Raw genomic sequence first — 27,846 nt, forward strand, 5'->3', positions numbered from 1 at the left:
TCTTCAGTCGCCCATTAAGTGTACTGATGGATTAATGGTGCTAGTTGCTAAGAAAACCTAAGTGCCTTTCTCTCTGTGCTGCCTGTCCCATTAGGGCATCTCAGCCTGAAGGGCCCTCTAACTTATGCCAGAGCTGCTTTAGAGGTTCAGGGAGAATTATCATCCTCTGATTTTACTAAGCCTGGGTCTTCCCGCCCTGATGATGACCTGGTTAATATGTCAGGAGGTACGCCTGGCCTTGGTACTCCCTTGACTGGTTCGCGGGTCTGGTGTATCTTACAGTAGACGGTCCTCTCAGGTTGGCTCACCTGCCAGGCTTGCTGTGACGAGGACCCATATTTTCGGATTGGGGGGGGGGATCATTTTTCTCTCACGGCTTTGCTTTTGAGAGGCAGCAGTAGTGCCTGAAAGAATATTTGGAACTAGTAGTTTCCACATTACTCCAGGCTAGGAGACCTTTTCTACTTCTATGGCATATGTAAGGGTCTGGAAGGTGTTTGAGGACTGGTGTCTTCAACAACAGCTTTATCCCCTGACTGTGATGGTCCTCACATTTTGTCCTTTTACAGGGGTTGTCTAAGGGCCTAGCCTATAGTTTGCTCCATGTCCAGGTTTCAGGCTTGAGTTGTCTTGGGGGCAAGTTGCGAGGGAGGTCTTTGGCATCTCAACCCGATGTGGTTCAATTCCTGTAGAGGGGATAAGCATTTACGGCCTCTGGTTCAGAAAGTGTGCCCGGATTGGAATCGCAGCTTAGTTTTGCAGGTGCTCTGTGGGGTGCTATTTGAGCCCTTAAGACGAGCGTCTTTGAAGGAACAGAGTTTGAAGACAGTCTTTCTGGTGGCCATATGTTCAGCCAGGCAGATTTCGTAGCTTCAGGCTCTGACTTGTAGGGATCCTGTTTTGCGTATTGTTAATGACAGGGTGACCTTGCGTATGGGCCCCTCTTAAGAATATAATAACATGTCATGCTGGGTCAGACCAAGGGTCCATCAAGCCCAGCATCCTGTTGCCAGACCAGGTCACAAGAACCTGGCAAGTACCCAAAACACCAAGAAGATCCCATGCTACTGATGCAGTTAATAGCAGTGGCTATTAGCTAAGTAAACTTGATTAATAGCAGGTAATGGACTTCTCCTGCAAGAACATATCCAATCCTTTTTTAAACACAGCTACATTAACTGCACTAACCACATCCTTTGGCAACAAAGTCCAGAGCTTAATTGTGCGTTGAGTGAAAAAGAATTTTCTCTGATTAGTCTTAAATGTGCTACTTGCTAATTTCATGGAATGCCCTCTGGTCTTTCTATTATCTGAAAGTGTAAATAACCAAAGGTGGTTTCTTCATTCCATATGAATCAGGCAGTAGAACTTGCAGCATTTCTGGTGTGGTCTAGGGAGTCTCCACAGGCTAGAGATCTTCATCTTCTGGATGTGTCGGACACTGTTGCATTATCTGAAGGTCACTAACAGCTTTCAGCGGTCTGATCACCTGTTTGTGGTATTCGGTGAAGAAAGGTTCTTAAGACTACGTTGTCTCGATGGCTGAAGGAGGGCCTGAGGGTGCATTCTACAAGAGTGCAGGCAGCCTCTTGGACCGGAATGTCATCTGGTGTCTCATCAAGAGATAAGTAGGGTCGCTTCATAATTTCACCAAGCATTACCGATTAGACGTTCAGGCGCCGGAAGATGTGACTTTTGGTGAAAGTGTTCTACAAGCGGGTCTTTCAGGTTCCCAACCAGTGTAGGTGTGCTTGAGTACATCCCACCTGTCTGGACTGATCTGGGTATGAACAGGAAAGGAAAATTGGTTCTTACCTGCTAATTTTTATTCTTGTAATACCACAGGTCAGTCCAGAGATCTGTCCCTTTGATGCCAAAAGACTGAATTTCCCGGTGGTGGTTTTCACCTTATATCAGTTTAGTTTAGTTTATTAGCTTTTATATACTGTTATATCAGACAAGCCTTCACAACGGTTTACAAGGTGATAAACACAAACAGAAAATACAATGTTTTGTTAAGATAGTAACAGCTAAAAACTACAGAAGAAGAAGATAAATTAGCTGTTAAGAAAAGATAAAATCACGTAAGAATTAAGCCTAACCAAAATATCGTGTATCATATATAAATAGCAATAAAAAGTATACCTTTTAATATTAAAAGATAAAATAAAAAAATAAAAACAAAAGTCATAGCAGGTAAGCATATATTATAATCTGGTGTTTTGCAGCTCATTTCTACATGTTCATGCCCTGTACTGACTATTCATACTCTGCAAATGCACATTTAAATAGCCACATTTTTAGTTCGGCTTTAAATTGCTTTTTTTCTGGTGACAATCTCAAGTGGGTTGGTAAAGAGTTCCAGACTTTAGTTCCTGCAATAGATAAAACGCGATCTCTAACATGGCTGAGTCTTGCCGATTTAATAGTGGGTACTGATAGAAGACCTTTATTCGCTGATCTCAGTTCTCTCTGCGGTACATGAAGGCGCATGGATGTATTGAGCCATTCAGCGGGTTCTCCATATATAATATTATGAATTAAACAGGCAATTTTATATTGAATTCGATAATGAATGGGAAGCCAGTGTAGTTTGATCAGAGATGTTTACGTCTGTACGTAAGTTGTGGTTTTTTTTTTCAGTTATGTCTAGACATTTGAGAGGCTTCAGTTCAGGGGGTTCCAGTCCTATGTTTCCTGTTCGCCCTGTAAAGGGGAATGGTGGCTACTCTTTGGCTTGGGGACTGCGGGTGGCACTTGGCTGTGTAGCAGTGCTTCAAGATTTTGTCTCTGCCTCCATCTGCTGGTAGGGATGCAGGATCCACTTGTCTGGACTGATCTGTGCTATTACAAGAACAAAAAATAGTAGGCAAGACACCAAGTTTCCTTTTGAATCGATGAAAGGTACAAGAGGAGTTGATTTGTACAATGCACTCTCTACTTACCTTCAAATAAGGTAACTAGAGAGTGACATATTGGTCTCTACAGTCTCTCTCTCCCCCTAAACGGCATACCCGATAACACAAAACTAACGCAGGCACAATGCACAGAAAAAGGTGTAGTTATTTCTGGTGTTAAAACATCGCATTTGATGTTAGGAGCTGCTCATTACCATTAACTCTGCCCAAATTCCTCCCACTTGTATAGTAAATGTGACATTTGCATACTAACGCGTTGCGCTATTTAACGCATGCATTATGGCATTATTGCGTGCGTTAAGGCCCTGACACGAAATGATAAATGACCCTGTTAGTTTGTAGTTGACGCTATGGAGGATGAAGTGACTTGCCCAAGGTTACAAGGAACAGCAGCAGGATTTGAACCCTGGCTGCCCTGGTTTGCAGTCCACTGCTCTAACCACTGGGTTGTTTCTCCAAAGAGATCCAACCAAATATTACTGCTTGCTCGTCTCCTGTGAAACCAGTGCGTAAAGATGAATATCTCAGGGAGAAAGCCTTTTAAGAGCACCTGAGAATTTGGGCTGAGCTATTGACCCAAGGTACAACTCGTTCTGAAGAGCAGGTTGTGTTCTCATTGTGGCTCAGCATCTCCTGGGTCTGTTCTTATATGTGCAGGGCTGGAGACACTCATCGTTGTGCAGTTCAGTAGTCACTGACACACACTGTATTTTGCTTGCTAGGTATCGCTGGAACAACATGCCACGCATGGAAAAGGTCTACCTGAAGAACAATGTCATCTGGCTGATTTCCAATGTGAGTGCAACTGGTGGTTGATGTCATGCTGGGGTGTGCATGATAACTATTCTCTCTAAATTTGGTGTTACCTGCAGCATGTGGAAAATGTAGACACATTTTCATGCTTGGGGCACAGCTAGTTGTGCCTGGATGTGGAGGCACATTCCACTTCAAACAGGGTAAAAAAGCAAGGTTTTGCAGCTCTTTCTATTTGTCTTTTGTTCTGTTTTGCTGTTCTGTTTCCTCCTTCTCTCTTGTCTTTTTGGTATTTTTAGCTAGCTTGTAGTTCTCTGCCTGCAGTATTTACTTGTTTTTATATGGCCCTCTGATCACAACATATGAAGCAGCACAGTGTGACGTGGTAAATGGAAGAGAGTGAGAGGACGTTCTTGAATCTTTATGTCCTGTTCTTACTCCTGCATTTTCTTCACCCGGGGATGGGCTTATTTTTCTTTCCTATGTTTGCACATTCAGGCTATCACACCATAGACTGCCTCTCTCTTTTCCTCCTTATATTGTTAGGGCCTTATTTACTAAGCATTTTTCTTATAGACCCTAACTTGAGGGAAACCTTCAGTAAATAGGACTCTGTTCTGTCTGTATAACATACAGAAGTTTCTGTTACCAGTGTGAAGCACTGTCCTGTTTCTCTCAGGGAATCCAGTCCATTTTGGAAGAGGAGAGTCACATCAAGGATGTCATTGCTCGCATTGTGGTGGAGATGATTAAGAGGGAGTGGCCACAGTATTGGCCTGACTTGATGACAGAGCTGGAGACGCTCTCCAAACAAGGGGTAAGGAGTGCATCTACATCAGTTCATGGTGATTTTCCAGCACTAGTTAGCATGTGGGTACTGCTGGATTTAGGTTAGAACACAGAAGAGTGATTATATTTTTATTTTTGGTTAAAACCTTGCCATATGTTATGTCACTTCCCCTAATTTTCCTGTAATGGAGAGCAGTGTGCAGGCCGCTTGCTGTGCTCTTCCTCCGTAAATAGTTTCCCTCCTTAGCAGAGCTCTGGAGCCTATACCTGCTCTCTAGTTCTACACTATGCTGGATTTTCAGTATAACCCTTTAATGTCCCGAAATGAATGAGAGTTCAATTGCTAGGTATTGTCCCCCATGGTTTGAAGTTTGTGTTTTGGGTTCTTAGGAGACACAGACAGAGCTGGTGATGTTCATTCTGCTGAGACTGGCGGAAGATGTGGTCACCTTCCAGACATTGCCCACGCAGCGCAGGCGAGACATTCAACAAACCCTTGCACAGTGCATGGAGAAGATATTCAGCTTCATTCTTCTCATACTGCAGCAGAGTGTGAACAAGTACAGACGCCTGGTAAGACACGTGCAGAGAAGGGGACAGGGGACATGTCGCAGCTCCATGGGGCGAGGTGGGGCTTAGGTGTCATGGATCAGGGTAGAGGGCACAGGGGAGATACACGGGGCATTAGGGTAACCTGGTGGAAGTAAGACTGCAGAGGAGAGACAGGGTTCATATGTCACAGGTAGTTGGGGTAAATCAGTGAGGGGGGGAGGAAACACTTGGCTTGAGGGTAACTCTTGTGGGCAAGGGGGCAGAGTATAGGTTACAGCTCCATTTGGGGGGACGGGGGGGACGGACGGACATGGCGTTATCAAAGGGAGTCCGGGTAACCCTGTAAGGGAGGGTGTAGAAGACGACATGTCACAGTTACATAGAGGGGGGGAGAGGGCTTATACATCACAGGGGGTTGGAGTAACCCTGTAGGGGACAGAGTGTATATGTCAACACCGTAGAGAGGAGAGACAAGGTCAGAGGGAGTCTCGGTAATTCCGCAAGGGAAAAGACAGAGGACACATCACAGCTACATGGGAGAAGCACACACAGGTTTTCTATCTAAATGTCTGGGTATCCTGTGGAGGTTGTGGGCAGCTCCCTGGGAAACACATGGGGTTATCACTGAGATTTGGGGTATCTGCAGGGGAGGAGACAGAATACATGTTCTCCTAGCGTGTGACGAGATGGACTCAGGAATCAGGACCAATGGGTTGTGCTTGCCTGCCAGCACATGGAGATGGAATCAGATTTCTTAGCTGACCTTGCCCTCGATATATCCCTGCAGCGACTTCAGCAGATGGTAGATGTAACTCTCCCTGTGAGGATTGTAGTTCTTTTGGAAGGAGAAATTTTGCATTTAAATTGGAAAAAATAATTGAGCCCTGCTCTCCTGTGGTAATAGCTAAGGGTCCCTCCCCCTGTTGAGAATTCCTGAGGCAATTTCCGAGATCCCTTGGAGACGTGCATTGGTCCGGTAGCCGGTTCCCAGTGTGGGCTTTGCTGCTTGTGCAGAAGCCGAGTGAGGCGGTCACGGCGAAAGCCCTCTCCCCCCACAGCCGGAGACCATCTCTGTACTCAGCTGGTAAGCACTGAGCCCAGGTACCAGTTGAGACGATTGGAGAGAGTTTCAGTAGGTTTTCCTCCGTGCTCAGTGTGCTGCTTTGATGTCCTTCCTGTTCCCATGGGTCTAAGGGGCATTTGGGTTTCTGAGTGGGCTGAGCAGCCCCCGGTGGGCTAGGCCCCGCTTTAGGCTTGGTCGGCACACCACATGGTAGGCCACGTCTGCGCCATCTTGCATCTGTTTCTGTGCGTGCAGTACTGCCTTCTGTAGGGCGGCGTTGTGCACAGTGCGCCTAATGGCGTGAATGTACGCGCACAACTCCGAAAGTGCGTGATATAGGAAGAGCTGTGTGCATGGGCTGAGCATGCGCCTCACCGTGTGCTATTTTGGGTGCATACATTTTTTAGGCACGAGCCGATCGAAAGTACGGTTTCCGCCGACAACCAAGAAGCATAAGTGCCTTGCTCTGCATTTCTTGTCATGTTGTGGCTTCACAGCCTGACCTGGATTCCAACTTGTTTCAGCAGTGTGAGGAAGCCCAAAGCAAGCTGGTCTCCCCAGACTCCTCCCATTCAGATGATGGGTTAGCCACAGCCTTAACTGGAAGTATTTTAGATCTGAGTACTCCCTTGACTGGGTCATCCATGGGCGAGGGAAACTCAGCTGGACCCATCCCCTGGGCTAGGCATGGACCCGGTGGCCTTTTCTTGGGTGGAATTTTTCCAGGGGCTACAAGTCTACTACCTTGTTTGCCCCTGTCCGGACAGAACCTCAGTCGCAACCCCTCCCTCTCCCAGTCCTATCAGCAAACCTCGAGGCCTGCCTCGTCTGACCAAGGGTATCCCTAGTAGAGACGCTGATGGCACTGATGAAGAGGGGGAGACGGGTCCCTTGGATGAAGGGGAAATGCCACCCGGGTTGGAACCGTATTGAACCTCGTTATGGATTTTTCATAGAGACGAATTGCTGGCCCTGGTTTCCCAGACCTTGAAGACACTGGGACTTCTTGGGGCAAACTCTGACGGAACCAAAGAGGAATCCCATTTTGATTTCCCTGCAAAAAGCTTCTTGCTACTTTCCAGTACTGGAAGCCATCCAGGAGTTCCTGGCCATACCCAGATCAGTCCAGGCAAGTGGTTTTGGCTCCCTCCCAGCAGATGGAGTCAGAGAAACAAACTTTGAAGCACTGCTGCAGGGCAGAGTGTGCCACCTGCAGTCCCCTCAGTATTTCTCTGACTCCAGCAGATGGTGGAGGTGCAACACTGCAGTCTGAGATAGAGAGAAATTGAAGTAGGAGAATTTCGGAGGAAGCTCCCTGAGGGTGTTAGGCTCCTTGGTGGACCATCCCTCAGGTTGAGCCGGGCATCCAGGGGGTTGGGAACCCCTGCCTTGTGCTCACCCACATCGTGCCAGGGGACTGGGTCCCTCAGGGCCTCTGAGGCCTCTGTCTGCAAGGCCCCAGAATCAGGGAAGTACCCTTGTGTGTGTTTGAAATCCTTCACAGACTAAAAGTGTGAAGGATTTCAAAGGGTATGGGATAAACACTGTGGATCCCTAAAGGCTAAGGATGGAAATGAATGAAAAGGCTTGGGGGTAAACTTCACATAGCTGCATTTACTACAAAGCGAAGCTTGCTGGGCAGACTGCATGGACCATTTTGGTCTTTTTCTGCTGTCATTACTATGTTACTATCTTTATATCTGTGATTTTAAATTAAAAAAAAAAAAAAGAAAGAAAGGAGCAGGAAGGCAAATAGCTGCTTGCTGGGGGGAGCACGGAAGGTAAGGCCATGAGGCAGCAAGAGCTGCAGGCCTCATAAGAATATACCCTACTGGGTCAGACCCAAGGGTCCATCAAGCCCAGCATCCTGTTTCCAACAGTGGCCAATCCAGGCCATAACAACCTGGCAAGTACCCAAACACTAAGTCTATTCCATGTTACTGATGCAATTAATGGCAGTGGCTATTCTCTAAGTGAACTTAATAGCAGGTAATGGACTTCTCCTCCAAGAACTTATCCAATCCTTTTTTAAACACAGCTATACTAACTGCACTAACCACATCCTCTGGCAACAAATTCCAGAGTTTAATTGTGCGCTGAGTGAAAAAGAACTTTCTCCGATTAGTTTTAAATGTGCCCCATGCTAACTTCATGGAGTGTCCCCTAGTCCTTCTATTATCTGAAAGAGTAAATAACCGATTCACATCTACCCGTTCTAGACCTCTCATGATTTTAAACACCTCTATCATATCCCCCCTCAGCCGTCTCTTCTCCAAGCTGAAAAGTCCTAACCTCTTTAGTCTTTCCTCATAGGGGAGCTGTTCCATCCCCTTTTTCATTTTGTTTGCCCTTCTCTGAACCTTCTCCATTGCAACTATATCTTTTTTTTGAGATGCCCAATCTTCCAGTCTCACAAGGTCCTTCTGCAATTTATCACAATCTGCTTGTGATTTAACTACTCTGAACAATTTTGTATCATCTGCAAACTTGATTATCTCACTTGTCGTCTTTCTTTCCAGACCTCCGATGACAGCCTGGAGCAGGGGATGGATGGCCCTGAGGGATTTGTGCTGAAATTTATCCTCTTAATGCATTAAGCCTTCCTAGTAAGGAAGGGGTTTCGGGGACCTACTGCATTGTCTGGGACACCGTCGGTCGGAGGTGGACCCCAGGGAAGGGGGGGACTCCATGGATGATCCGCAGGATGTCCCTTTGGACCATCACGGGGTGGTTCCAGACACTGACATGACTCTGCCACCGGGTGTGGACCCAGATGCAGCTAAGGACGACCCGGATCCGGATGAAATATCAGAGGGGGATGATCCTAGAGTTGTCCGTATATTTAAGAAAGTGGAACTATGCTCTCTTATTCCCCAGGTCTTGGAGTTGGGGGTTAAAATGATTCAGGAGTAGTTGGATAGCGAGGGTGTGAATCTATTCCTGGATGGGCTGAAGACCTTCCCCCCCCCCCCAAGTGCCTGATGGAGGAAACTTTGGCGGTACTGCGTGTACTGAAGGTGGATGCTGCAGTGTCAGCAGTCACTTAAAAGATGACCATCCCTTTGGCGGGGGCTGCTGTTTTGAAGGACGTGTAGGACAGCAAGTTGGAGACTGACCTTAAGCAGATGTTTGAGGTCTCTGTGCTGAGTGTTTAGGCCGTCATTTGTGCCAGCTTGATGCAGAGGGCCTGTCTGTGTGGGGTGCAGAAAGCACAGGTTCCGGCTTCAACAGGAGATGGTGCCGTCAATCAGCATGTTTTAGAGGCTGGGGTGGCTTATGAAGCTGTTGCGTTACATGATTTGGTTTGCACGTCAACCAGGAATATGGTCTTGGCGGTGGTGGCCCGCAGGCTTTGTGGCTGTGTAATTGGTCAGCGGACATGTCAGCTGTGTATTCGCTCTTTCAAAGGGAAGCTTCTCTTCGGGGAGGTTTTGGATCGGCTGATGAAGATGTTGGGAGAATCTCAGGGGAACAGGCAGCCTGAGGATAAGCGGCTATTAAGAAGGTGTTCCCACCTCGAACCCAGTTCAGGGATTCAAGGAGATCTCAGTCTAGGACAACCTCCAACGTGTCTGCGAAGCCGACTGGCAACTGCCAACAGTCCTTTTGTGGAGGCCATAGAGGCTCCAGGGATGGTGCCGGTCAATTAATGGTTAAAGTTATTTTATTTGATTTCTTTTTGAAAATTGATCATGAGTTTAATGTAATTTTTATTCCATTATAATTTTTAATTTAATTTTAATTTTATTTTTAAGTAATTGAGGAATTATTTTAGTTAAATTTTAATTTAATTTGGAAATGTATTGTTAACCGCTTCGGTCATTTCTTGTATTTGGTGAAACGGTATATAAATGTTTTAAATAAATAAATAAGGGGCCAGTGGTGGAAAGTCAACACAAGGAAGCCAGGGTTTCCCCCTCCTGCTTAGAAGCTGTAGGGTTCAGTGTTTGAGTACAGTTAGTTATCCATTTGTTAATCATATTTTAATCAAGTTTTCCGCTAGTATGTCCACAGTGGCTTTTGAAGAGAATACTGGAGGGCTGAGGTTACTGCAGGGGGTAGCTAGTGTGATAGTTTTGAAATCTAACTCTCCTCATCTGCTAGCAGGGGAGCATAACTCATTGGTCCTGAGTCCATCTGTCCACACTAAGGAAAAAGCAGAGTTGCTTACCTGTAACAGGTGTTATCCCAGGACAGCAGGATGTAGTCCTCACATATGGGTGACATCGATGGAGCCCTATTACGGAAAACTTCTGTCAAAGTTTCTAGAAAATTTCAACTGGCACACTGAGCCCACTGAGCATGCCTAGCATGCCATGATCCCTTGAACCACAGGGGTCTCCCTTCAGTCTCGTTTTTAGCAGTAAGTTGGAAGCAGGATGCTGGGCTTGATGGACCCTTGGTCTGACCCAGCATGGCAGTTTCTTATGTTCTTAACGTTATTTGTTAATGTATTTTATCTGCTCATAATACATCTTGTCTCCTAGTTTCTTATAAAGATATGACGTATAAATGGGGTAGCATTTGTTTATCTTTCGACTTATTGTTTTATTTCTTTGAGTTTGTAAGAATCGATTAATACTGACATTTATATTGTCGTTATCTGAACTAAACTGAAAAATTCAATAAATAAATAATAAAAAAAAGAATGTGGTGGCACAGTCTCGGACACCGATGCTGGTGGAGAGCGCCTCAGTGTCTCAGGTACAGAGGGGCATGGCGGCTCTTGTTACCCGTACCCATTTTTTCATCGGCTCGACGTCCTTCAAAGCCGATGCGGACACCGATTCTCCCGATGGAACGGTGTCGATGGCGTCATTTCTCTCGATGGTCTTTGCTGGATATTGAAGAGGACGCTATGGAAGATCCGGATGGGGTCGATGTTTTCCAACAGAGGAAGGAATTTTCTTCGGCGATGACGCAGAAGATGACGATGGAGTAATATTTTTGAAAAGCTCCTCCATTTTATCCAGTCGGGCACGCCTAACCTTCGGTGTCATCTGGGCGCAGGCGGAACATGTGCGGACATCATGGCCTGATCCCAGGCAGAGAACACAGATGTCTGGGGGGTCTGTAAGCGACATTGTCCGGGGACAATTAGAACATCTTTTGAACCCCGTGGCCATTATAACATTTTTAGGCCGGGTAATGGTCGGTGGCCCGCGGATACTGAAGTAAAGTATCCGAAATATATGAAAAAGACTCCAGAGTACTCACCGAAGGGGATGTCGAAGGGAGACCCGAGAAGGGAATTTTCTGACAGAAAATAATAATATTCTGTGAGGAAAGAATTGTGAGAAAAAAATCACAGAGCTCCTTCAAAGTGAGGCTAAAAGCCTGTAAAGCCTATTGCATGTATTGCGCCGTTCAATATTTTATTGTAAAGCCTGTTGCTGCATTATTGTTTACTGTAAACCAAGGTGATGTTCTGAACGTGCCGCGCTATATAAAAATCTCTAAATAAATAAAAATAAAAGCAGCGCGGAAAAAAAAGAGACTGAAGGGAGACCCCTGTGGCTGCAGGGATCATGGCATGCTGGGCATGCTCAGTGTGCCAGTCAAGTTTCTAGAAACTTTGACAGTTTTCCGTGATAGGGCTCCATTGATGATGTCACCCATATGTGAGGACTACCATCCTGCTTGTCCTGGGATAATGAAATTTTCAGGTAAGCAATTTCTCCATAAAGACTGTTGGAAACAGGATGCTGGGCTTGATGGACCCTTGGTCTGATCCAGTACGGCATGTATTATTAAGCTCCATGGGGCACATGGGATGTATGTCACTGTAGCATGAGGTAATCCTCCTGTTACAGTGCACTAGATGATGTTCAATCCATGATCTATAAAGATATTCTTACATCTTACTTTTTTTTTTTTGTTAGCATGTTTCAAATAATTAGTAATTTTGCTGTTTTCATCTGTCCAGTTTGCTGAACAGCAGTGAAATGCACTTTAAAACCCTCTAATTGTTTTTAACTTTATATTTAATGAATGTTAACTTATACAAAGCAGTACACTTTGCAGACAGAAAATAAATGAAAGAATGTTTCAAAATACAAAGAAAATGTTATTTGACAGTATTCATATCTTAACACAAAGTTAACAAGAAATATTCCCCATCTCTATCAGTAACCTTAGTGGGAAGGGAGACAAAAAATAAGCTTTTTAAGAAAACAAGCTTAATGTGATTAACACACGGGCCGATGCAGTAAAGTGCGCTCAGGCCAAGCGCACTGTTAGCCCCCATTTGGACGCATGTTTTCGATGCGCTATTTTTACCCCTTATACAGTAAGGGGTAACAGCGCGTGGAAAATGTGCGTCTAACACCCCCCCCCCCCAACTAATAGCGCCCACAACATGCAAATGCAAATTGATGAGCCTATTAGTCCCGCGCAATATAGAAAGTAAAATGTGCAGACAAGCCACCCATTGCTCCTTCCATGTGACGGGCCAACCAATGGCACCGGTAGCCCCTGTGACATAGTAAGGGCAAAGGCTATCGGCGCCATTTTGAATACTGGCAGCCAACGGCCCAAATGCAGGCGATCGCTCCCGGACCCCCTCTAGACCACCAGGGACTTTTGGCAAGTCTTGGGGGGGGGGGGGGGGTGTGTTAATTAAATTTAAAGGGTTGGGATGGGTTGGTTTTTTTTTTCCAACAAAGAGAACGATAACTTTTCTGATCCGGGGAGTAGACAGAAATAGCCCTCCCCAGACTCGAAAATGAAATGGGGACAAAAAAATATTTTTTGCCCTCCTCTAATTTGCTCCATAAGATGCACAGACACCCGGGAAGAGAGCCGGTTTAGCACACCATTTATTTATTTATTTATTTTTGATTTTTCCGCTCTGAATCCTAGGTGTGTCTTATGGTCGGGTGTGTCTTATGAAGTGAAAAATACGGTAATGAGCTTCGTTCAACGCTGTCAAAAGGCCTTTGTAAAATCACAACTCCCAAGTTGATGATGTGTCCTGTAGTGACTGAGAGATGCGAATTGTCAGTGGAGTTTCCAGCACCTCTGTACTTTCTCTTAGTGGTTTAAGATGTATCATATCTGGCCCCATTGCCTTATTTACTTTGTTTAACTAATGCCATTCCATGCACATCTGTAGGGAATGCCATTTTTGTGCCATTCATGCTTTCCAAGCCTCAAGAGGACAAAGCTGTTCCCATTAGTGACCCCATGTTGACAGCATCATTTGGGCATTGACATGGATTAGTCTGATTCTTTGTCACTATATGATGGGTATGGGACACCTTGATAGCTTGTATTTGTATTTCTTTTACAGAAAAGTGACCCAGTTCAGGAGTCCAAGGTAAGGATTATTATGGTGGAAAGGTGAGAAATGGGAAGCTATACGTTTCTTGTCCCAGTCTGTAATAATAAAGCCATTTCTAGCAAGAGGCACAGTTTGGTAGGCAGGCTTTGTATAAGTAATTCTAATCTTGCTAAAGCTTGAGGAAGGCACTCTGTTCTGTATGCCAGAGTTTCCAAATAGCATCTAACCCTTGCACTTCAGCAGCAAATGAACAGGACAGCTTTTTGGAGACTTGCTTCAGTATTAGTGTCCAAATGTCTGCAGTTATATTTTTTGCACCATGTTCCCTACTTTACTCTTAACCTGAGTGCCATAGGGATGATTCTTCCCACCCCATCATCCCCCCAGTGCCCTGAGCTCCATATGAATCCTGGTCCATCCATACCTTCCCTCATCAGTGCCTTGGGCCATGTAGGAAATCTTGCTTACCTACCACTCTCTCCCTCACTGTTACCTTGATCCTTGTAGGGGTGATGCTCCTTAGGAAGGAGATGAATTAGCGTCAGTATACTTAAGGGCCAGGCCATCCTAGGAGACTTAATGTGTAAGATGCAAAACTTTGAAATTAAAAGTTCCTGTTCATACCCCAGATCGGTCCAGACAAGTGTGTTTTGCATCCCTACCAGCTGATGAAGGCAGAGGACAAAACTTTGGGACACTGCTACATATCCGAGAGTGCCACCTGCAGTCCTATAGCACTGACCTGTACTCAAGCCTTTATAACAGGGTGAACTAAAAACCCAGGGTTAGTTACCTCTGAACTGGATAGCTACAAACCCTAGTAACAACAACCTCCTGTTAACTTTGAAACTCCACTGTATTAACAATTTTAAACAAAATCTTCAGAACGCATTGGATTAACACCAAGACAAGTAGTCTTTCGGCAGCAACGCTGGGGCGGGCCTCGGGACTGATCTGCGGTATTACAGGAATGAAATGTAGCAGGTAAGAACCAGTTTTCCTTTCTTGTACATATCCAGATCAGTCCAGACAAGTGGGATGTACCAAAGCAACCCTATACCGGGCGGAAACCCGAAAGACCCGCTCTTAACACACACTTTTGCCGAACAATGCAGCCTCCGGTGCTCACACATCCAATTGGTAATGATGGGTGAAAGTATAAGGCAAGATCCAAACAGCCCTGCATATCTCCTAGGGAGACGCTGACACTCAGCCCAAGAGGCCGCTTGTGCTTGTGTGGAATGTGCTATAAGGCCAACTGGAACCGCATGGCCCTTACAAATATAGGCTGAGCTAATAGTTTCCTTCAACCAGCGGGTCAAAGAAGCTTTGGATGCTTTCTCCCCCTTTCTTCGAGCCACTGAACAAAACAAACAGATGATCCAATCGTCTGAAAGAATTGGTGACCTTCAAATAGCGCAACAGGGCATGCCGAACATCCAAAAGGTGGAGGTCCCTACTCAAAGTAGGATCTTGAGACCATTTTGGGAACCCTGGTAATTCAACTGATTCACATGGAAGCAGAAACCGCTTTCGGCAAAAACGAAGGCACCATACTCAAAAAGAAACTTTGTCGTTGGAAATCTGGAGGAAAGGATTGCGGCAAGAAAGAGCCTGGAGCTCCAAGATTCGCCTGGCTGAGCAAATTGCTACTAAAAAGATTGTCTTCAAAGTAAGGTCCTTTAGAGAAGCATAACCCAATGGGTCAAAGGGGGCCGCATAGGGAACCTGCAAAACCAAATTGAGATTCCACTTCTGACACACCTTCCATATCAGAGGATGCAGATGCTTTACTCCTTTCAGAAAACGTACAACATTGAGATGAGATGCCAAAGGCTTGCTCTGAACCTTACCCCTGAGACAACCCAGGGCCAAAACCTGGACCTGAAGCAAGCTATAAGCAAAACCCTTGCATAAGCCCTGCTGCAGAAAAGATAAAATGTGTGGGATGGAAACTAGCAGCGGATCTAAACGTCTCTGACCACACCAGGTCTCAAAAACCTTCCACACTCTAGAATAAGCCATGGAAGTAGCAGGATGTCTAGCCTGAAGAAAGGGTAGCAATCACCGGATCCGAATATCCCTTCATGTGTAATCACCTCCTCTCAAAAGCCAGGCCGCGAGACAAAAGTGATCCACCTGATCTGAAAATATGGGTCCTTGCCAAAGCAACCCCTGCAAGTGAGCCAGCCGCAGAGGATTGTCCACTGCCTGATGAACAAGATCTGTGAACCACGGACGACGCGGCCACTCCGGTACCACTGATCTGGGATGGGATTCTGCACGTCTGAGCACATGTGCTATGAGAGACCATGGACAGAAAACATAAAGAAGGATCCCCATCGGCCATGGGCACATGAGAGTATCCAGTCCCACCGACCCGATTTCTTGCCTGCGACTGGAAAACCTTTCCATCTTAGCATTGGACCGCGTTGCTATGAGGTTCAGCTGAAGAGTCCCCCATCGGGCACAAATGTGATTCCAGGCTTCCGGGGACAGTTCCCACTTCCCTGGGTCCAACTGTTGTCGACTTAGGAAGTCCGCTTGCACGTTGTCTCTTCCCCTCGAGATGGAGCTCCACCCACACAAACAGCTGGGCCTCCCGAGCCACAGTGGGACTCTTGGTTCCTCCTTGGCAGTTGATGTATGCTACCATTGTCCGAAAACACCATTCGACCTTGGACCAGTGGCAGGAATACTTCGAGAGCTCTATTCACCATCCTTGTCTCCAGATAATTGATGGACCAGTACTGCTCTGCCACTGACCGAAGGCCCTGAGCCGACTGGCCTAGACACACTGCTCTCCAGCCCTTGAGACTGGCATTGGTGGTCACCACCACCCAATCCGGAACTTCGAGGGCCATCCCTTTTTTCAAATTTCTCCTCGACAGCCACCACGCTAGGCTGGACCTCTGAAGAGGCAACTGAAGAAAATACTATTATGACGGTTGATTCCAGCGGATAATAATGCCTTCTGCAGCGGGCACGTGTGAGCAAATGCCCACGGAACCAGCTCCAACGTCGAGGCCATGGAGCCTAGGACTTGCAAGTAATCCCAGACCTTGGGTACAGGGAGGTGTGGAGCAGGCGATCTATTTGACCCTGTAGCTTGGCTACCCTGTCGGCTGTCAGGTACACCCTGCCATTTAGGGTATCGAATCGAGCTCCCAAATACTCTAGAAATTGAGTGGCACCAGGTGACTCTTTGCCGAATTGATCAATCATCCCATCAAGCACAGAAGAGACATTACTGGGCGTCCTGAACATGAGCATTCCTCCTTCGTCTTTGCCCAGATAAGCCAATCGTCCAGGAATGGATGCACCAACACCCCCTCCCTTCTCAACGCTGCTGCTACCACCACCATCATCTTTGTGAAGGTTCAAGATGCATGGCTAACCCGAAGGGAAGAGCCCAAAAATGAAAATGCTGACCCAGCACTTTGATCCGGAGAAACTTCTGGTGGGCCTGTCGAATGGGAATGTACAGATAAGCCTCGGTGAGATCCAGAGACGCCAGGAACTCTCCTGTTTGGACTGCCGAAATCACTGTGCACAACGTTTCCATCCGGAAGTGTGGTACCCGCAAACTGCAATTCACCTTTTGCAGACCCAGGATGGGATGAAAGGTGCCCTTCTTTTTTTTTTTTTTTTTTAACTACAAAATAGACTATCAAGTTGTGGTAAAGGGGCCTGAAGCTGATGGAGACGACAGTCGTGTGATTCACCTTTTTAAGGAGGAGGAGCTACGGCCACTTATTCCCCAGGTGTTGCAGGAATTAGGGGTGAAACTCACAAAGAAGGAGTCAGATAGCGAGGGAGTCAATCTGATTCTGGATGGTCTTCGGGGGGCCACTTAGTGCTTTTCCCATTTCGAAAAAGATTCAGAAGCTTATTAGCCGGGAGTGGGACTCTCCAGAGGCTAGCTTGAAGGTTGGGAGAGCAATGGTGAAACTTTATCCCTTGCTGCAGGAGCATTTGGATCCCCCCCCCCCCAAAAGCACAAACCATGCACATGGAAAGGGAGCTCAAGCACGCAGACCAAACTCCACAGGCCTTACAGACTTCAACATGCGGCTTGTCAGACATTGGGCAGGATTCTGTCTGCCCCGCCACCAAACAGAGAAAACGGCGGAAGAAGGGGCACACCATGCAGTCGCAGTCAGAAGACTGACAGAAACACGCCACAGTGTTCCCACTGGCGTGCGGTATGTAAGACTGTGGCGGGAAACCTTTGCGCGGGCAGCTGCACAGAGAATGGCGCCCTAAGAGAGTGACTCCCCACCAGGAAATTCTCCGCCACTCTGGTTCCAGCCATCTGTCACCCCCACACACATAGGATACCTCTGGAGTCTATTGCTCCCGGCGCTGCTGTGCAGGCCGCTTGTCTTGGCTCTCCAGCTCAGAGCCCAGAGGCTGTTTTTACATTTTTTTTTTTCAAACTTAACTAAGCACAAAAAGAACAAAAAACTCCTGAAGGGGGCTAATGGAGTGGTGGCCATTTTTGATACCCATGGCAGAAAATGGACAGCTGTGAGGGAGCCCAGAGATTCACCCCCAGCTGGCACCGATAGTCCAAACCTCTTTGGAGGACCAGGAAGGTGGGGGCGAGCCTGCCATGGACATGGTGGAGGATGGGTTCTCTGAATTTCAAGACATCTCCATAGATTTTGCACTGCTTCTCTACAAGGCCTATTTGGCCAGGAGGGGAACAGGGAGTAAGTGGCTTCAGACCCAGTGTGGTAAATTTTGAATGGAAGTATTGAGGCTTCTACCCTTAGCAGAATTTAAAACCAGGGAATCCTGCCTTGATAAAATATCCCACTTCCACTTCTATTTCCCTACCCTTTCTGCCTTGAGACAAAAAGTTTACTTTCAGAGGTGTGTTCGAATCTACCACAGAAATTTATTAACCATTAATTCATGCAGCACATCATGCATAAATAAACCAGTCAGTTTATTGTAAAAATATTTTATTTCAGATAAAGAAAGGCATGAATAAATATCTCTAAATGACTAAGAAACACTTTTATGTTCAAATCTTAACTTTACCAGAGTATATCCTACAATCAATGCAAGAGCCATTAATAAGGAAATTGAAATTATTAATATCAGATAAATGTCTATTAATGTCATCTTTTTAGAAATTAATACATTTCTAATACATCTGCCAATGTAGAAACAATAGCAATTTAAAGGTTCTCATATACTTGAATAAAAGATTATATTTACCAATTATCTGAAGCACCCCGCTTGTGTCTCTCTCAATCACGTGCGAAGAAAGTCTAAGTAGCACCTCTCCCTCTCCCTCAGACTGCCACTGTTTTATACACTTAAGACCCTTTGATCCAGGGTAGCTGTTACTCTTCCATCAACACATCTATCTTTTAGTCTTTGAAGAACTTTTTCTAGGGACCTTGACTAGGGTTCAATCAATTTTTCATATCAGAACAGTAAAATATAGGATTTATTCTTATTCTGTTTATAGCTTCGCCCATTTTTTATTTTTAATTGGATTTCTTTTGTAGTTCTAAGAGAAAATCTTTTTCACTCCCTTCTGTCACAAGAGTCACGCTTAATTTATTGGCCATCTGTTTTTAGGGTGGTCAATCATGCCACCTGCGTTAGGATGCTCAATGTCATAAAATGCAGGTGCTTTCTTACTTGAGATAAGAGAAAGTGGTAAACAACTGTACTCTCAAAGTCTGAAAGTGGGATAAAGGTGAAATCTTGAGGTCTTAAGTAGGGTAAAGGTGAAAGCTATGTGCTGGAGCTTTTTCAGCACAGCCATGACTGATGTCATGGCTTTTAAAAGTAAAGGCTTATGGGTATTAAATGCTAACATGTTTCTTTATGGCTAATTGATTACTGACTTCACTAAATATAAGTAATTATCAATAAAGCACAAAATATTAAGATATTTTCTGACACCAGAACTCTCAGCATCCCTCAAAGGCTAAGTTGCTCATGCAAGGAAGGCTGGAGGTCTTCTCCACCAGCTGGGACTTGGACTCCATTCAGACAATGAAGAAGCTATCTCCATGCATTCGGAAGATTCAGATGAGCCTCTGGGGGGGATCTTGGAAATAAGGGGCAGTTTTGTAAATGTATATCCAGATTCGAGTAACGATGTGTCTGATCCGGAGGAGGCTACGATCATGGAAGTAGATGACTCTAGGGATGTCAGTTTTATTCTGGAAGGAGGATTTGCGTCCTCTTATTCCTCATATGGGAATTAAGATCACTCAGGAAGAATTGGATAATGAAGGGGTGGACCTGGTCCTGGATGGGCAACGTAGACCTCCAAATGCTTTTCTGTTGCCCAAGAAGGTGTGAAATAGCTGGAGAGCCAGGAGTGGGGTATTTCTCAAACGGGCCTCAAGGTAGGCAAGGCAATGGCGGTTATACCCCTTGCCAGAGGAGAGCTTGGAGCTTTTGATGCTACCTAAGGTAGATGCTTTGGTTTTGGCGGTGACCTAGAAGATAACTATCCCCATGACGGGGTTGACCGTGCTAAAGGATGCTCAAGACCGAAAACTGTAGATTCAGTTGAAGAGGATGTTTGATGTCTCAGCCTTGAGTCTGCGGGTGACTATCTGTGGCAGCCTTATGCAAAGGGCCTGTTTGTGCTAGCTGTAGAAGGTGAGGGAGGATGAGTTTTTCCCTTCAGCCGATTCCAATAAGGCAGCCCTGTTGGAAACCAGGGTGGCCTATGTGGTGGATGCGCTCTATGATTTAGTCCAGATGTCTGCCAGGACATGGTCTCAGTGGTGGCAGCATGGAGACTCTTGTGGTTGCGTAATTGGTTGGCAGATATGTGGTCCAAGTTGCAACTGTGCAATCTTCCTTTTAAAGGAAAACTTGTTTGAGGAGGGCCTGGAACAACTGATGAAGCATTTGGGGGGTCTTAGGGTTGTCAGAGGATATGGAGGTTTGCTGTCCCACTCCCAGTTCTAGGATAAGAGGAGATTTTTGCTCCAGCAAAAATTCTTCAGTTTTGTTGCAGAAGCAGGGCTCGGGAAGGCAGTAGTCCTTTCGAGGTACCTAAAGAGCCCCCTGGATAACCCTGGTCAGGGAGCTAGAGGAGAAAAAGCCTTACAATGAAGACATGCTGGGCCACTCTTCCATGGAAGCCATGGGAGGGAGACTAGCTCTCTCTTACGAGAAGTGGACCAAGATAATATTGGATCAATGGGTCCTGAAGGTTATAAGAGACTGCTTTATAATTTTTTCGACTCGTCAGAGAAGCCTACTTGGTGACCTATTACACATCCCGTGCCAAATGAGAGGCAGTGCGAGATAAGTTGCAATAGCTGTAATGTTTAGACGCGATTGTGCCAGTTCCGCTGAAAGAATGTGGTCAAGGGAGGTACTCTATTTACTTCGTGGTTCCCAAAAAAGGAGGGCACCTGTTGGCCCATTATGAATCTCCAGAAGGTCTGTGCGGCACTGTGGATTCCGCATTTTCGGATGGAGACATTTCAGACAGTGATAGTAGCGATTACGCAAAGGTGAGTTTTGAGACGGTGTTGGATTTAACTGAGGCCTATCTGCATATCCCTCATACATTCAGAGCATCATATTTTTCTGTGATTCATGGTGCTAGGGCAGCATTTTCAGTTTCGTATTCTTCCTTTTGGGTTAGCAACAGCACCATGGACATTCACGAAGATGATGGTGGCATTGAGAAGGGAAGGGATTCTAGTTCACCCTTATTTAGATGACTGGCTCATTTGGGCGAAGTCGGAATGGGCGTGTTGGTCGATTTGGAGGGTCAAAAGAACATAAGAAATTGCCATACTGAGTCAGACCAAGGGTTTATCAAGCCCAGCATCCTGTTTCTAACAGTGGCCAATCCAAGCTACAAGTACCTGGCAAGTACCCAAACACTAAATAGATCCCATGCTGCTGATGCCAGTAGCAGCAGTGGCTGTTTCCTGTCAACTTGATTAATAGCAGATAATGGACTTCTCCTCCAAGAACTTATCCAAACCTTTTTTAAACACAGCTACACTAAATGCACTAACCACATCCCGTGGCAACAAATTCCAGAGCTTAATTGTGTGTTAAGTGAGAGAATTTTCTCAGATTAGTTTTAAATGTGCCACATGCTAACTTCATGGAGTGCCTCCTAGTCCTTCAATTATCCAAAAGAGTAAATAACCGATTCACACTTATCCGTTCTAGACCTCTGAAGATTTTAAAGACCTCTATCATATCCCTCCTCAGCTATGTCTTCTCCAAGCCAAACAGCCCTAACATCTTTAGCTGTTCCATCCCCTTTATCATTTTGGTTGCCCTTTTATGTACCACCTTCTTTGAGATACGGCGGCAAGAATTACATAAGAATTGCCATACTGGGTCAAACCAAGGGACCATCAAGCCCAGTATCCTGTTTCCAACAGTGGCCAATCCAAGTCACAAGTACCTGGCAAGTACCCAAACATTAAATAAATCTCAAGCTACTATTGCTTATTAATTAATAGCAGTTTATGGATTTTTCTTCTAGGAACTTATCCAAACCTTTTTTAAACCCAGTTACACTAACTGTTGTAACCACATCCTCTGGTAGTGAATTCCAGAGCTTAACTATGTACTGAGTGAAATAATTTTCTTCGATTTGTTTTAAATGAGCTATTTGCTAACTTCATGGAGTGCCCCGTGGTCCTATTATCTGAGAGAGTAAATAACCGATTTATATTATATTATTAATATATATATATATTCCAGCTTGTTGTAAGCTTCCAAGTTCTCTTCCCTGTTGATTGTAACTTTGACTCATTCCTACTTACTGTTTATCTTTCGTTTACTTGAATAGTTACCCCAGTTTTTTATTCTTGTTAATTGTAAACCGATCCGATATGGTTATTTACTATGAAGGTCGGTATATAAAACTGTTAAAAAGATAAATAATAAATATTAATTAATATATATATTAATATATATATTATTAATATATGTATTATATTATATTATATATATTATTATATATATATTAATTAATATATATTAATTAATATATATATATATTAACCTAAAAAAAGAGGTGGAGGAATTCTCCTAGCAGCCAAGAAACATCTTAACCTCAAACTCATCAGTATAGCAGCCCCACCCAAACTTGAAATCGGCCTCTTTAAAGCAGATACCCTCCAATTATGTCTAGTTTATGCCCCCCCTACCATCCTCGAGTCCAATCCCTCCCCCCTAATTGAATTTATTATAGAATGGATAAATACAGATACACCTTCCATCATCCTTGGAGATTTTAATCTCCACGTTAACTCACACCCTCCTACTGCATCCTGCGAAAATTTCATTCAATCCCTCCTTGCCTTAGGCTTCCGACAAATTATAGCATCGCCAACTCATAAAGCTGGTCACACGTTGGACTTAATGTTTATTAACTCCAATTTCCAAACCGCCAACCCACCCACCTGCACCCCAGTGCCCTGGTCTGACCACTACCTCATTGAAACCACCATCATTTCCAGAAAAACCTGCCCTAGCGACGAACTAACCGATGCACTAGCCTCATCCCTACCAAGGCTTATCTGCTCAGACCCAGACACAGCCCTAGCATCCTGGCATAGCCTCACAGAAGACATTGCCAACAAATTATGCCCAATCACCGAACGTATCATAAACACCGCAGCAAAACCCTCTAAGCCATGGTACACCCAGGAGCTAAAAACCCTAAAAGCCAATCTCAGACAAAAAGAAAGAAAATGGCGTAAGGACCCAACCCCGCAACATTCCTCCATCTACAAAACAGCCTTACACACATATAGGCAGTCTACTCTCAAACACAAGCGAGACTTTTATGGTAAAAAAATTCATGACTATAATTTCAACCCCAAAGTTCTTTTCTCCTACGTCGCCAGCCTCACCACCCCTGTCCCCCCCACTATCCCAGATTCCGAGGCCGTGGCCAAATGTGAAGAACTGGCCAATTATTTCAAAAACAAAATCTCCAACCTTCTCTCCAGATTTTCCCCCACCAACCCGTCCCCCCCTACTAACCCACCCTTGATCCCCTCCCTGTCCCAACCTTCAATGACCACAATGGATCTTACCTCCTCTAAAGAAATTACAGGCCTCATCCGAAAACTTAAACCTGCCTCTCATCCCAACGACACCATTCCCACCAAAGCGCTAATAGCCATTCCCAACAGCATATCCAGCACCATAGCTGAGATTATCAACTGCTCCATCACCCACGGGATAGTCCCAGATTCCCTCAAACACGCTGCTGTCAAACCCCTCCTCAAGAAACCCTCTCTAGACCCCAAAGACCCTTCCAACTTCCGCCCCATTTCCAATCTCCCTTTTATCTCCAAACTTATGGAAAAGGTGGTAAATTCACAACTCATGGACTACCTAGAAAACCATGATATTCTCCATGTCTCCCAATTTGGATTCAGGAAGCACTTCAACACCGAATCCTTACTGCTCTCCCTCACTGACTATCTCCTCAGAGGTCTGGGACAAGGCCACAGTTACCTCCTCGCCCTCCTTGACATCTCAGCAGCCTTTGACACCATCAGCCACCACCACCTCCTGACACGGCTAGAAAGCATCGGCATCTCAGGAATAGCTCTTGCTTGGTTCAAATCCTATCTCTCTAACAGAAAGTTCTCTGTGAAAATTGGAAACAACCTATCTGCCTCATACCCCCTACAACAAGGAGTCCCGCAAGGCTCATCACTCTCATCTACCCTATTCAACATTTACCTCACTCCCCTCTGCCACCTCCTCACTGACCTTAAACTCAAATTCTACCTTTATGCTGATGATGTACAGATCATCATTCCCATTCACAACTCCATATCTGACGCCCTCGAGCACTGGGAAAAATGCCTTGCAGCCATCAACGCCCTTCTCACCAACCTTCAGCTTGCTCTCAACACCAACAAAATGGAACTCCTTCACATCTCCTCGCACCCCCCTGACCTCCTACCTAACGACCCTAAACTTAACCTCCTCACAGCTCAACCCTCCGTTAGAGACCTCGGGGTCCTTCTTGATCCCAACCTAAGTATGAAACCTCACATCAACTCCATCATCAAAACTGGCTTCTTCAAGCTAAATGTACTAAAGAAACTCAGACCCCTGCTCTACGCCCATGACCTCCGCACAATGATCCAAGCTACCCTCACCTCCAAACTAGATTACTGTAATGCCCTCCTCTTAGGGCTCCCATTGTCTTCTATCAAACCCCTTCAACTTCTGCAAAATGCTACTGCAAGACTCATTACAAACACACGCAAACATGACCATATTACCCCCATCCTCAAGGATTTACATTGGCTCCCCATAATGTCCCGTATACACTACAAAACTCTGACCATAATTCACAAGTCCATTTACACCCACAACTCCAACTGGCTTGACCTCCCTTTCACTGCCCCCCTGTCCACCCGAGCCACCAGATCTACCAACAAAGGCACCCTACACGTTCAATACTTGAAACTGGCACATCTCTCCTCCACCCGAGACCATGCCATCTCAATTGCCGGGCCCGTTCTCTGGAATACACTACCTGTCCACATGCGACTTGAACCCTGTGCATTTAAATTCAAAAAGAAATTAAAAACTCTCCTGTTCAACCATGCTTACACAGAATAACTCCTTCCACTCCCCCTCGCAGTCCCCTTTCAGGTGACCTCCTTATATTAAGGAGACTTTCATTGTAAATTGTTTTGGTTATTACCTTCTTGTTCTCCTATCCTTCCTACTGCCTTTCTGTTCATCCCCCCGCCCAGTTACATTCCCCTGTTGCAATGTATTTTCCAATCTTTCAGTTACTATGTGAACCGGTATGATGTCCCCACAAATACCGGTATATAAAAGTTTCTAAATAAATATTAACTTTTTCTAATCCTTTCATGATTTTGTAGACCTCTGTCATATCCCTCCTCAGTTGTCTCTTCTCCAAACTGAACCGCCCTAACTTCTTTAACCTTACCATTCGGCCCTTGCCATCATCTGTTGGGTATCATCTCAATTTCAGCCGGTTCCCAGAGATCTTTCCCCCATATCCATTGTGGGCTTCATCCGCCCAGCAGGTCATACTTCAAACAGAAATCTCCGCCCTTCTTGTAGCAGGTGCGGTAGAGGCAGTCCCTCGCCCCCAGCAGGACCGAGAGTTGTATTTGAGGTACTTCCTTATTCCAAAAAGGAATGGCGGCTTGCACCCCAACCTCAACGTCAGGGCACTGAACAAGTTTCTCGTAAGAGAAAAGTTCAAGATGGTCTCTGTGGGCATACTGATTCCCCTCATGTATCATGACAGCCGGCTTCTCCCCAGCACTGTCTAAAATCCTATCTAGGTGACACGTCCAGATAGGCATTTAACCAGGTGATCCTTATGCCTACCAGCCATCCAGCTGTCTACATTCCTAATAATCAAATCACCAACTATGATGGCCAATCTAACCCTTCTCTCCTGGGCTGTAACCCTGGGAGACATATCCTTGGTGCGAAAGGACAATGCAATACCTTGAGAGCAGATCCTTGCTACAGGATCATTTCCAGCTGCACCAGGTTGATGCTCTCCGATCATGAGACCTTCTTCCTCCAAGGCAGCACCAGGGCTGCCAGCCTGAAGTTGGGACTTGGCTACCATGACCCTGAAGGTCTCATCTATATATCTCTCTGTCTGCCTCAGCTCCTCCAGGTCTGCCAGTCTAGCCTCCAGAGATCGGACTCATTCTCTGAGAGATAGGAGCTCTTTGCATTGGATACACACGTACAATTTCTCACCGGTGGGTAAAAAATTATACATGTGACACTCTATGTAGAAGACTGGGAGACCCACCTCTTGCTGCTGGACTGCTGCCTTCATCTTAAATTTGTTCAGTTCCTAGTTAAGTTTTAGGTTGCTATGGGAGTAGGACTGCATACAGAAAGGATCCTTTAAATGTATTAGTGTATTCACTATGTATCTGGTAGTGACCTACAAGGGAGTGATTAAACTTTTGATAAGGTGTGGGGAATTTCTGAATTAAGTTAAAAGGCTGATTAATTTTTGTATTTTATTTATTTTTAGTGAAAGTGTCTCCTCCCTTTAAATTTAAAGGATGAGCTGGGGTGAGTGGGAGGTTTGGGAAATACAAACACACAAAGTTCTGTTTTTTGCCTGCCTTTCTAGACACACAAACACACACACTAAATAATATACCCCAATGGTTTTACTTCTCCTCAATACTTTTAAGTTTTAAAAATTTCCCCAAGCAATACTTGCTGATTCTTTCAGCCACCAGCAAGGTGATCCTCTCTTCTCAGTGCTCCTATTAGATTGTGGGTCACGGAGATGTTGCAGTCCCTGGGCTGTGTAGTAAACCTAGCAAATAGCCATTTATTTTATTTATTTATTTATTTATTTTTATATACCGGCAACCGTTTGCACATCGTGCCGGTTTACAAGTAACTTACAACAAAAGATATATAGGCATAGCCTTTACAGAGAACGGTATAAACATAAACGCAGTAACAGAAAAATTAACTAAATAACTAGGGGAGGGATGGAGGGGGGTAGTCGAGACAAAAGAGGGGGCAGGGGGAGGGTGCAAACAGATACATAGGGATAAGATATGAATAGGGATTCGAGGTAGAAATATGTACACTGGTTATATACAAAAATTGTATGAATCTTTAGAGGGGGAGGGTGTTGGGTGTAGGTCCTGAACGGGGGGTGTTGGAGAGAGATGATGGTTGGGCTAGCGTGTTAGTTGGTGAAGATGATGAAGAATGGGGGTATGCTTGGTACCGTCCCAGTCAGAGTACCTGGGGGCGCAGTTCTATACTCCTCTTGGCAGAGTGTTCCTTACCTTGGAAAGGGTGGTGAAGTTGTAAGCACAGGTGACTCATCTTCTTAAGGTTTGCAGTGCCCAGGATCTGGGATTATTTGCAAGTCCTAGGTTCTGTGGCATCTACACTACAATTAGTTCCATGGGCATTTGCTCACATGCAACCACTCCAGAGGGTGCTTTTTGTCTCATTGGAATCCGCTGTAGGAGGAGTTTTACCTCCCTTTACCACTTCAGGGGAGTTCCATATCCGCTTTCTTGTAGTGGCTGTCTTACCCCAATTTGGAGAGAGGAGTGGATCTGGAGGTTCCGGACTGGGTGGTGATGATCACTGATGCCAATCTCAAAGGTTGGAGAGCAGTTTGTCAGGCAGATGGCTCAAGGTCTTTGGTTGGCGGTGGAGACATCCTGGTCTATCAATCGTTTGGAAACTAGGGCTGTTTGGGGGCCATTGCTTTCCTTGTCCGAGGAAAGATGGTGAGAGTTTTCTTGGACAATTCAATGACTGTAGCGAATATCAAGCATCAGAGCGGGACGAAAAGTCACTTTGTGGTTCAGGATGCGCAAGAACTGTTTGTCTGGACAGAGGGGTAACTGTCTGGGATAGCACCATTGCATGTGGCCAGAATGGACAATGTGCAGGTGGATTATCTCAGCATGCAGCAGTTGGACCTGGGAGAATGG

General features: G+C 45.4%; 1 protein-coding gene across 2 annotated transcripts in view; it reads left to right on the plus strand.

The window, feature by feature from the left end:
• XPO5 (exportin 5) overlaps nucleotides 1-27,846 on the plus strand; it is a 404,361-nt gene that overhangs the window by 20,502 nt on the left and 356,013 nt on the right. Inside the window, exons 3-6 of one of the 2 annotated variants that reach the window (XM_029592834.1) lie at nucleotides 3,641-3,713; nucleotides 4,351-4,488; nucleotides 4,851-5,033; nucleotides 13,367-13,393. In XM_029592834.1, the coding sequence (XP_029448694.1) occupies nucleotides 3,641-3,713; nucleotides 4,351-4,488; nucleotides 4,851-5,033; nucleotides 13,367-13,393 (421 nt within the window). The remainder of the gene's footprint in view (nucleotides 1-3,640; nucleotides 3,714-4,350; nucleotides 4,489-4,850; nucleotides 5,034-13,366; nucleotides 13,394-27,846) is intronic. The other variant, XM_029592835.1, reaches the window with a different exon arrangement.

Source organism: Rhinatrema bivittatum, chromosome 3, assembly GCF_901001135.1.
Source record: "Rhinatrema bivittatum chromosome 3, aRhiBiv1.1, whole genome shotgun sequence".
Taxonomy (NCBI): Eukaryota; Metazoa; Chordata; class Amphibia; order Gymnophiona; family Rhinatrematidae; genus Rhinatrema; species Rhinatrema bivittatum.